The 11,501-nt window shown below is 37.7% G+C and overlaps 2 protein-coding genes across 2 annotated transcripts; both read left to right on the top strand.

Annotated features, from left to right (window-relative positions):
* The first annotated feature begins 2,138 nt into the window (after positions 1-2,138).
* Positions 2,139-3,056, top strand: LOC110543124 (olfactory receptor 5AC1-like). The gene has a single exon (XM_021629553.2). The coding sequence runs from the start codon at positions 2,139-2,141 to the stop codon at positions 3,054-3,056; it is 918 nt and encodes a 305-aa protein (XP_021485228.1).
* A 7,072-nt stretch (positions 3,057-10,128) lies between these two features.
* LOC110544173 (olfactory receptor 5AC1-like) lies at positions 10,129-11,046 on the top strand. Its single transcript, XM_021630265.1, has one exon. The coding sequence runs from the start codon at positions 10,129-10,131 to the stop codon at positions 11,044-11,046; it is 918 nt and encodes a 305-aa protein (XP_021485940.1).
* Positions 11,047-11,501: the final 455 nt, after the last annotated feature.

The raw sequence follows: 11,501 nt of genomic DNA, 5'->3' as shown, positions 1-11,501 counted from the left end.
TGCAGGGACTCATATGAAAGAAGGGGGAGTTAGTATGACCTGGAAAGGACAGGAGCTCCACAAGGACCACATGTATCTGGGCCAAGGGGTCTTTTCTGAGACTGATTCCAACCAAAGACCATTTGTGGAGATAACTTAGAACCCCTGCACAGATGTAGCCTATGGCAGCTCAGTGTCCAAGAGAGTTTTTCAATAGTAGGAACAGGGACTGTCTCTGATATGAACTCAGTGGCTGGCTCTTTGACCTTCCCCAACCCCTGAGGGATGAGCAGCCTTGCTAGACCACAGAGGAGGACATTGCAACCAGTCCTGATGAGAGCTGATAGGCTAGGTTCAGATGGAAGGGGAGGAGGACCTCCCCTAGCAGTGGACTTGGAAAGGGGCAGGAAGGAGATGAGGGAGGGAGGGTGGGATTGGGAGGGAATGAGGGAGGGGGCTACGGCTGGGATACAAAGTAAATAAATTGTAATTAACATAAAAAATAAAATTATTTTAAAAGAAAAAACCCAAAAGTTTTATGAATTGTGTAATTTTTTATATAGATGTATATCAGATAACTTAATAATAAATGAAAGAAAACAGCCTAAGTAAGATTTTTATCATATCTTGCTATCTGAAAATGCATCTGAATGAGAGATTAATAAATATAATAACAAGGTCATAACTTTTGGTCTTACAAAAATATTTGAAAGTTATATAATTAAAGTAGAAATGGAATATTTTTGGAGGAAAAGGTGACTAGAAGAAGGGGAAAGAAAAATCAAGAAGTCTTTTGGAAATGTGTATGTTCAAAGGACTTTGTACACTTCAATCAAAATGTCATAGGTAAACTACTACTTTGTATAGCAGATATGGTCTAATTAATAAATATTTCATTCTTTTTTTAAATTTTTCATCAATTACACTTTATTCATTCTGCATCCCCCCATAAGCTCCTCCCTCCTCCCCTCCCAATCCCACCCTCCCTCCTCCCTCTGCATGCATGCCACTCCTCAAGTCCACTGATAGGGGAGGTTCTCCTCTCCTTTCTGATCTTAGTCTATCAGTTCACATCAAAAGTGGCTGCATTGTTCTCTACTATGGCCTGGTAAGGCTGCTCCCCCCCCCCCAGGGGGAGGTGATCAAAGAGCAGGCCAATCAGATTATGTCAGAGGCAGTCCCTCTTCACATTACTATGTAACCCAATTGGACTCTGAACTGCCCTGGGCTACATCTGTGCAGGGGTTCTGGGTTATCTCTATGAATAGTCCTTGGTTGGAGTATGAGTCTCTGGGAAGTTCCCTGTGTTCAAATTTTCTTGTTCTGTTGCTCTCCTTGTGGAGACCCTGTCCTCTCCAGCTCTTACTATTTCCCAGTTCTTGTAAATATTTTATTCTTTATTTTTATTATTAGTTACATTTTATTAACTCTGTATGCCAGCTGTATCCCGCTCCCTCATTCCCTCCCAATCCCTCCCTCCCTCATCTCCTCCCTGCTCCTTTACAAGTCCACTGATAGGGGAGGACCACTTGGATACTGAGCTACCACGGGCTACATCCGAGCAGAGGTTCTAGGTCATATCCATACATGGTCCTTGGTAGAGTGTCAGCTTCAGAAAAAACTCCTGTGCCCAGATATATTTGGTCCTTGTGGAACTCCTACCCTTTCCATGTCATACTAACTCTCCCTTCTTTCATATGATTCCCTGCACTCTGCCAAAGGTTTGGTTATTTTAAAAGTACATGAGGAATTGAAAAAGAGACTTTTTACCTTCACCTGGTCTTTTGAAAGATATTTTAGCAGAAATTATACCATACATTTTGTCACTGTAAATTCTGTATACAACATGTCTTTCACATGCATGTGCACCATTTGCGGCAACTGAGACTAACATTCATAAAGCCAAATAAACTGGTTTCAATGGCCTTACTCATCTGGTTTCAGATAATTGCATGTCAAAATTTTAGATATCAAAAGATAGAAAATTCATTGTGTTTTCAGTATTCCTTAAAATGCAGATTGATTACAGTTTTGGGTTCTTGATTACAAGAACAAATGAAGCAAAGGTCTGTGAGACTAGAATCTGAGGCCATTCTCAGCTAGTTTCGTTCAGATTTTCTGTCTCCTCCCTCTGTGCAGTGAGCAGCCTGAGGGACGTGATGGAGGAAAACAGGACTCTGCTGACTGAGTTTGTTCTCAGAGGAATAACAGATCGTCCAGAGCTGCAAGTGCCCCTGTTCCTGGTGTTCTTCCTCATCTATGTCATCACCATGGTGGGCAACCTTGGCTTAATCTTTCTCATCTGGAAGGACCCCCACCTTCACACCCCCATGTACTTCTTCCTGGGAAATTTAGCCTTTGCAGATGCCTGTACTTCATCCTCTGTGACACCAAAGATGCTTATGAAATTTTTAAATAAGAATGACATGATATCCCTGGGTGGGTGTTTTGCCCAATATTATTTTTTTTGTATCAGTGCAACCACAGAGATTTTCCTCCTGGTAGCAATGGCCTATGATCGCTATGTAGCCATTTGCAACCCTTTGCTCTATCTAGTGGTGATGTCCAAAAGACTCTGTACCATGTTAATTAGTATATCATATATAATTGGTTTTGTAAACTGTGGACTTAATATAGGATTATTATTTAGATTAACATTCTGTAAATCCAACATAATTGACCACTTCTACTGTGAAATCTTGCCACTCTATACAATTTCTTGCACAGATCCATCCCTTAATGAACTGGTAGTTTTTATTTGTGCTTCCTCCATACAAATCAGTACCTCTGTGACCATTGTAGTTTCTTATGCCCGTGTCTTATTTGCTGTCCTGAACATGAGGTCTGAGATGGGCAGAAGAAAAGCTTTTTTCACCTGCAGTTCACACCTGTTCTCTGTGTCTCTGTTCTATGGCACTCTCCTCTTCATATATGTGAGTCCTGGGTCTGGATCAGGTAAACAGAAGGATAAAATATATTCTCTGTTTTACACCGTTGTGATTCCTCTGCTAAACCCCTTTATTTACAGCTTAAGAAACAAGGAGGTTTTGGGTGCTCTGAAAAAGGTCATAACGTGACAATCATTTTTAGAAAATTTTGAAACTCATTCTATTGATTGACTTTACCTCTCTTTTGCAATGTATAATCATATTTAATCCTGTGTATTATACACAACCGAAATTCTACTTATTGTTAAATAAAAAATAAAAGTTTAGACTGTTAATGGCTGTCTTAGTAATATGATTATTAAAGAATTAATGAGGGCCTTAAGAGCTAATTCCAGTTATTTGTTGTTTTGAAATTCATAGTCACTGTAAAAGTTACTTTATTAATTTCTTCATTAAACTGACAAACTTTTGTTTTATGATCTATATTAAATATCTTAAAATGTATTTTTATTAAAAAGCAAAGGTACTGATGAGACCTGATAGGCTAGGTTCAGAGGGTAGGGGAGAAGGATCTCCCCTATCAGTGGACTATGGGAGGGACATGGGAGGAGAAAAGGGAGGGAGAGTGGTATTGGGAGGAGTTTAGGGAGGTGGCCACAGCTAGGATGCAAAGTGAATAAATAATAATAACAACAAAGAAAAAAATAAAAAAGCAAACTTAGGCTGTGTAAAAAATTATTTGTGACTCATTTTTTCTTTTAAACAATTCTTGGGGAACATACATTTAAATCATTTAAATAATCTGTAATTATATTGCCAGTACATAGGTAAATAGTACTTATACAATATGTGACAAGGAATACCATCCAAACACCTAAATGGGGGCAATTATTGAGATTTAAGAATAATCTGAAAGGGATAAATATTGTATTTACATTTATTGGAAGTTCTCAAATTTTTAAAAATCAATGAGCATTTTGAATGGAGCATAAAAATAAAATTTTATTTTACTTTTTATAAAACAACTGTCTTTTTTTGCCTATGCCTATCATTTGTTTTCACTTTTTTTTTCTCTGAACCAGAGATCTGGGTGCATCTTCTGGTCAAGATCTCCAAATGAATCTTACTAGGAGTAAGGTGACCAGATACACCGTGCTTCATGTCTTGAGCTACATGAAAACAGAATATTATTACAGAATGTCATTACAGAATATTCTTGATGTGACTCTTTATAATTTCTCTGACTTCTGGAACAATATAAGAAAGAGGGAAACAAATTGAACATATCAGCTGCAAAAACCATACCGCAGGCTACATGAAAATATTACAGTACTATTACTCAAACTTTTTTTTTTCAATGCAGTTTATTCAGGAACCTTGAACAATCATCTGATCCTGGGGAAAGCCAGCCCACAGCTTAAATAGCCTCTGGGTAGCCAAACCCAGCGTGCCACGTGGGCAATGCAGATAGGTCCACATACACGGAAGCAAGCCAACTTTTGAGGGGTAAAGGAATAGAACTGTTGTAGTGAATGTGAAATGGTCCCCTAAGCTCTGTTGATGGACACTTAGTCCACAGTTGGTGGGACCGTTTGGAATGGGTATGGAACATTTAGGAGGTACAACTGTGCTAGAGGATGTGGGCCAGGGCAAGCAGGCCTTGAGTAACTTATAACTCCAACTCTCTTCTCATTTTTGCTCTACTTCATGAGTACAACTCTGCTGTGGCCTGCTGCTTTAAGCTCTGCCTCAGAGACGGTATTGCCCAGGAACTGCAAACCTAAATCAATGCTTTACCGTCATGGAAAGCAGCTCAGACAGAAGATTAGCACCAGGTAGTGTTGCTGTGATTATCCTGATCTTCTGTGTCTTAGGCCTTTGGAACTCCTTTGCAGCAGGAATAAGGAATAGTTTGAAAGTTTGGGTAAGAGAAGCTCAGGAGTGCTGTAAGTAGAGTGTAGTGGGCCGTTCTAAAGAGAGTTTGGAATGTCAGGAGGGAGAGAAAAAAATACTGAACTTTTCAGCCTGCTTCATGATGGAACACAGGGGTGAGTAAATATGACCTAGAGATCTTTCAGGGTACACCACTGCAAAGAATCTGGGGGCACCTCAAAAAACCTGATTGATAATGAATTTTTTTTAAAAAATGGCTTAATATGTTCCGTAGTAGAACATATAAGTTAGGACAACATTCAGGTGTTGTTGTAATTATTTCTCTTTGTTCTCATTTAGATCTACAGAGACGGGACAAGGGACAGGGCTTGGGGAGAGAGAAAGTAGAGGGGGAGACAGACAGCAATAAGTGAGTAAAACGAGGTTATTAAAATGTGCCTGTGGTAAGGAGAGTTTGTAAGATTGAAGTTTTCAACAAGAAGGGGTACAGTATAGAGCAACTGTAATGGACAAAGAAATAAGTTCCATTAAAGTGAAACCTTGTCCTTTCCAATGGGACAGTAACAAAAGTGCTCCCAGGAGGTTATCACACTGATGCCAAAATTTGTGCGGACACCAGATCGGCATAGCACACTACAGCCCAGAACTCCTGGATTCAAGCGATATTCCTGTCTCAGCCTCCCTAGTAGCTGGAACTATAGGCGTGCTTCACCTGAACAGAACACCAACAGCACAGGCTCTAAGAGCAACAATTAATAAATGGGACCTCATGAAACTGAAAAGCTTCTGTAAATCAAAAGACATTGTCATCAGAACAAAACCCTACAGACTGGGAAAGGATCTTCACCAACCCTCTATCTGACAGAGGCCTAATACCCAGAATATGACCTATAAGATATGATAAACATAATGAAATCTATACACCTAAAAAAGATAATCAATTGAGCGGACATGGGGTAAGATGATCAATCCTCATTTAGAAAGACAGATGGGATGTGCATTGAACGTATGACAGGAGTCTACGGAGCGCATCTGAAAGACTCTAACTAGCAGTGTTTGCAAAGCAAAGACTCATGACCAAACCTTTGGCAGAGTACAGGGAATCATAAGAAAGAAGGGGAGTTAGTCTGATGGGGAAAGGATAGGAGCTCCACAAGGACCAAATATATCTGGGCACAGGGTCTTTTCTGAGACTGACATTCAACCAAGGACCATGTATGGATATAACCTAGAACCTCCACTCAGATGTAGCCTGTGGTAGCTCAGTAACCAATTGGTTTCCCAAAGTGAGGGGAACAGGGACTATTTCTAACAGGAACTCGATGACTGGCTGTTTGGTCTCCCCACCCGCGAAGGGAGGAGCAGTCCTGTTAGGCCACAGAGGAGGGCTTTGCAACCAGTCCTGAAGCTACCTGATAAAACAGGGTCAGATGAATGGGGAGGAGGTCCCCCCATCAGTGGACTTGGAAAGGGGCACGGTGGAGATGAGGGAGGGAGGGAGGGACTGGGAGGGAATGAGGGACGGGGACATGGCTGGGATACAGAGTTAATAAAATGTAACTGATAAAAAAAATAAAAAAAAGAAAAAAAAACAAAGAAATCATGAAATTTGCAGGCAAATAGTTGGATCTACAAAAGATCATCATACAAAAGATGTATCCCAGAAGCAGAAAGATACACATGGTATATACTCACTTATAGGTGAATGTATTAGACATATAACATAAGATAATCATACTAAAACCTGTATACATAACAAAGGTAATCAAGTAGGAGGACCCTGGTAAGAAGCCCAACCTTCATTCAGAAAGGCAAATAAGATGGGCATCAGAAGAGGGAGAAAACAGGGAACAGGACAGGAGCCTACCATAGAGGGCCTCTGAAAGACTCTATCCAGCAGGGTATCAAAGCAGATGCTGAGACTCACAGCCAAACTTTTTACAGAGTGCAGGGAATCTTATGAAAGAAGGTGATATAGAAAGACCCAGAAGGACCAGGAGCTCCAAAAGGGGAGCAACAGAACCAAAAAAATCTGGGCACTGGGGTCTTTTCTGAGACTGATACTCCAAACAAGGACCATGCATGGAAATAACTTAGAACCCCTGCACAGAAGTAGCCCTTGGCAGCACATTGTCCAAGATTATTCCCCAATAAAAGGAAAAGGGACTGTCTCCTGGGCTGTCTCTTTGATCACATCCCCTTGAATGGGGAGCAGAGTACCCAGTCCACGGAGGAAGACAAAGAAGCCAGTCCTAATGAGACCTGATAGACAAGGGTCAGATGGAAGGGGAGGAGGACCTCCCTATTATTGAACTGGGGGAGGGGCATAGGAGAAGAAGAGGAAGGGAGGGTGGGATTGGAAAGGGATGGGGGAGGGTGCTACAGCTGGAATACAAAGTGAATATGCTGTAATTAATAAAAAGATAAAAGTAAAAAAAAAGAATAGCATAAAATAAAAATAAAAAAAATTTCCTAAACATTATTATTGATGGAAGTTTAATAAAGATGGTTGGTCAATTGCATCTAAAATATCTAAAGAATGTCAGTGTAGCTAATACATTTACTTATAAGTAACCTTTAATATTTGGGTTTTAGAAAGCAAAGAAGCCTATGTAAGACCAGTTACAATGGGTGTTTTATAATAATTAGCTGGATAATAAACAATGCCTGGCAGATTGGCTTTATTCTATAGGGAGTTCATGGTACCACTGAGGGTGCTTTAGTATTAAGTTTAAAAATAGAGTTGAAAAGGATAAGAAATATATATCCCCTACAAACTACTTTTGTTAAAGAAAATTGACCTGAGAAGGACAGTTGCCACAGACACTCATGTTCCTGAAGCTTGAGTATCTTCACGGAGATTTAAGTTTTGGGGCATCTATCCCTGCAGAGATTTCTATAGAAATTTGGTGAGAAAACATTTCATTGTCATCTTTACTAGTTCAAAAACTTCATTACCAAAAGTTTGTCTTAATTTGCCAATACCTGCAAGGAAATGATGATGTGGGAATATCTGTACAGAATTTATGTAACAAATGTGACATGCAACAGTCCTGAAAAGCTATAAGAAATATTTGTTATTTTGTTCACTTTCTCTAAATCCCTGCTGACTCACAGTTATGTGTTTATACACCAAAGATTTGAGTTCAATTACACAAATTTGTAAGAGTCCATGCAGTCAACCTCTATGCTGTGATTCTTATTAAGGAAGTTGCTTTCTGACTTTGGAAAGTTCCATAATCAAGATGAATTGTTAGTTCCTGAGGTCAGAGGGCTGTGTGGCTTCAGATGGCATCTATGCCTGCTTCCTCACCTGGTTATTAGATTCCCAGAGAATCGTGGGAACATGAAGAGAGAAAGAGTCCCCACAACGACAGCATCTGTTTCATGCTAAGTGTTTGGCAGACAGAAAACAAAGGTCATCTTATGTTTTTGAGATATACAGCTGAATATTTAATAATTTTTAAAAACATTACCGACTTCTCTGCTATGTTATTTCAGCATCCAGTAAACCCTAAACAATTTTTTCTTTCTTATTACTAGTAAAGTTGTAGTTGACCTAACGCCACAGAAGTTTTTCTATTTAATTGGAACAATCCAAAAGTCTCCATATGCAACTTTGTGTACTATCTCCTTTTACACATTTTCATTGTCTCATAAACTCTTGCATATCCTCTTTTAAAAAAGTTTCTTTTCCTTAAAAAATAAGCAAATGATTTGAGAAAAAATAGTTTTGTTTGTTTGTTTTCAAATCACAGATCTGAGAGTGGAGCTGTTTGGAGCACATGTTGGAAGAAATCTCATTGAGCTGATCTGGTCTTAAAACTATGTCACTATCACTATGCATTGGATGAGTAGACAAAGATCTGATTATTGCTAAGTGGTCAGCCACAATGTTAAATTAATAACACAGAGACGCAAATACACAAACCACCTCAAGCCCAGAATTATGCATACTTATCATTGCAGAAATACTGTAAGGTGGTCCTTTCTTGAAGGCTTTACCTGGTTTTTTGGACAGGATCTGGCACCACTGACCAGCTGATTATACTCATGGGTACACATGACTTGGTGAAATTCTCTGCCTTGCATGTTATGGCTGTGGGCATTATAAATTAGTTAGCTGAGTGTTTTACTTAATTGATTCTTTAAGCAAACACAGTTTTTAAAATCACTTATAAATAATGATGATATTGGCATCTTTGGTCATTTGCTCTATGGTAAATGTTCTGTAATGTTAAACGGCATCTTTAATTTTACAACCTCCCTCAACCAAATCAAAAGCTCAGGAAACACCATGAAAAATCTCTTTAAAGCCATGGGCAACTGAAATATTAAAAATATTCTTAATTAAATGGGAAATTCTCCACACACATGTTGAAATTACATTTCTTAGATCTCTCATTAATATGTAAAGAAATTGTGAACACTTGTCTGCGTATGTGTTTTATGTTAAGATAATTTTGATTATGATGTCATGGATTAACATGAATAACAGGTTCTTGTGAAGAATAAAAAATAATAATATTTGAACTTAGGTGTCTTTAATCTCATAAGGAAAGCAGTTACTCTGCTTTACATGTGTTTAGTAGAAAATAAACCTTGAAAATTTTATTCAAAATTTGTGTTTGTTGTTACATAATCAGGTAAAATATTTGAAAACAATAGAAAGAGTGGAATTTTTTAATTACTATTTTATTACCTGACCTACTTATGTCTTAGAATGATGGTATACAAATATAATTGATACCCCAAATGAGTCCCTTTTCTTTACCTATAATAATATTTGAAAGCTATATATAAAATGAAAATAGAATGATGCCATTTGGGAGGGGGAAAATAAATATTAGAGGAGGGAGAAAAACCTAAAGAGTTAAGCATGTTCAAAATCCATTATAAATGAGATGAAAAGGCAATTATGTACAAAGCAACGGTTTAAACAATATGACTTTTGAACTTGAGCTTGTTTTTAAAAATATTTTAGCATAAATTGGATTTTGCATTTTGAACATTCTACATTTTGAATAGAAGTTGTACATTATAAATACATTTAGATTAAACATAGTCTAAATATATATAGATAGATTAAATTATACATAATTTATGCTTATCTATATGCATAAGGCTAGGTGAATCAATGTCTTATGGCCTCCTCACATTTCAGATAATTGCATGTTATAAAATGCATCAAAATTGTTTAGAAAATGATTGTTATTTCAGGAAAGCTTGGGAGGCAGAAACAGTAAACTCAGTTCCTGTTTATTGAGGAGCATCTAACGTGTGAATGTGGACTATGATCCATCCTCATGGAGTCTTGGTCATATTTTCTGTCTCCTCCCTCTGTGCAGTGAGCAGCCTGAGGGATGCTATGGAAGAAAACAGGACCCAGCTGACTGAGTTTGTTCTCAGAGGAATAACGGATCGTCCAGAGCTGCAAGTGCCCCTGTTCCTGGTGTTCTTCCTCGTCTATGTCATCACCATGGTGGGCAACCTTGGCTTAATCTTTCTCATCTGGAAGGACCCCCACCTTCACACCCCCATGTACTTCTTCCTGGGAAATTTAGCTTTTGCAGATGCCTGTACTTCATCCTCTGTGACACCAAAGATGCTTATGAAATTTTTAAATAAGAATGATATAATATCCATGGGTGAGTGTTTTGCCCAATTTTATTTTTTTTGTTTCAGTGCAACCACAGAGATTTTCCTCCTGGTAGCAATGGCCTATGATCGCTATGTAGCCATATGCAACCCTTTGCTCTATCTAGTGGTGATGTCCAAAAGACTCTGTATTGTGTTGTTGAGTTTATCATGTTTAATTGGTTTTATAAATTCTACAGTTCATGTAGGATTGTTATTCAGATTATCTTTCTGTAGGTCTAATGTTATAGATCATTTTTACTGTGAAATCTTGCCACTCTATACAATTTCTTGCACAGATCCATCTCTTAATGAATTGGTTGTTTTTATGTTTGCCTCTTCTATACAAATCAGTACCTCTGTGACTATTTTAGTTTCTTATGCCCGTGTCCTATTTGCTGTCCTGAACATGAAGTCTGAGAAGGGCAGAAGAAAAGCCTTTTTCACCTGCAGTGCACACCTGTTCTCTGTGTCTCTGTTCTATGGCACTCTCCTCTTCATGTATGTGAGTTCTGGGTCTGGATCAGGTAAACAAAAGGATAAAATATATTCACTGTTCTATACCGTTGTGATTCCTCTGCTAAACCCCTTTATTTATAGCTTAAGAAACAAGGAAGTTTTGGGTGCTCTGAAAAAAGTCATAACATGACAATCATTTTCAGAAAATTTTGAAATTCATTCTATTAACTTTTCCTCTCTTTTGCAATGCATAATAATATTTAAACCTGTGTATTATACATATTTTACTTATTGTGAAATAAAAGTAAATATGTTTTTTAGTTTTAAAATTTTATCATTATGAAATAACTTTCATAATAACTTTCAAATAACTTTCATGTAATTATTTTTCTTATTAAATTAACATACTTCATTTTAAAATCTGTATTAATTTTTTTCATCAAAAATCAATCATAGGTTGTGTAAATAATTTGTTTAAAACATGTTTCTTCTTCTAAACATTTCTTGAGGAAAATTAATTTTATAAATCTGTAATTATGTTACCAATACATAGGTAAATTATACTTAGTGAACATAAAACAAAGAACACCACCAAAACAATTAAAAGAGATAGATATTTCATGAGATTTAAGGGTAACCTGAATG

Source organism: Meriones unguiculatus, chromosome 17, assembly GCF_030254825.1.
Source record: "Meriones unguiculatus strain TT.TT164.6M chromosome 17, Bangor_MerUng_6.1, whole genome shotgun sequence".
Classification (NCBI taxonomy): Eukaryota; Metazoa; Chordata; class Mammalia; order Rodentia; family Muridae; genus Meriones; species Meriones unguiculatus.
Note: the sequence above shows the minus strand (reverse complement) of the source record. Positions and strands in the feature narration are given on the sequence as shown.

What these genes read in the sequence shown, in the direction of transcription:
- LOC110543124 (XM_021629553.2), top strand. Translation starts at nt 2,139, where the DNA reads ATGGAGGAAAACAGGACTCTGCTGACTGAGTTTGTTCTCAGAGGAATA.
- LOC110544173 (XM_021630265.1), top strand. Translation starts at nt 10,129, where the DNA reads ATGGAAGAAAACAGGACCCAGCTGACTGAGTTTGTTCTCAGAGGAATA.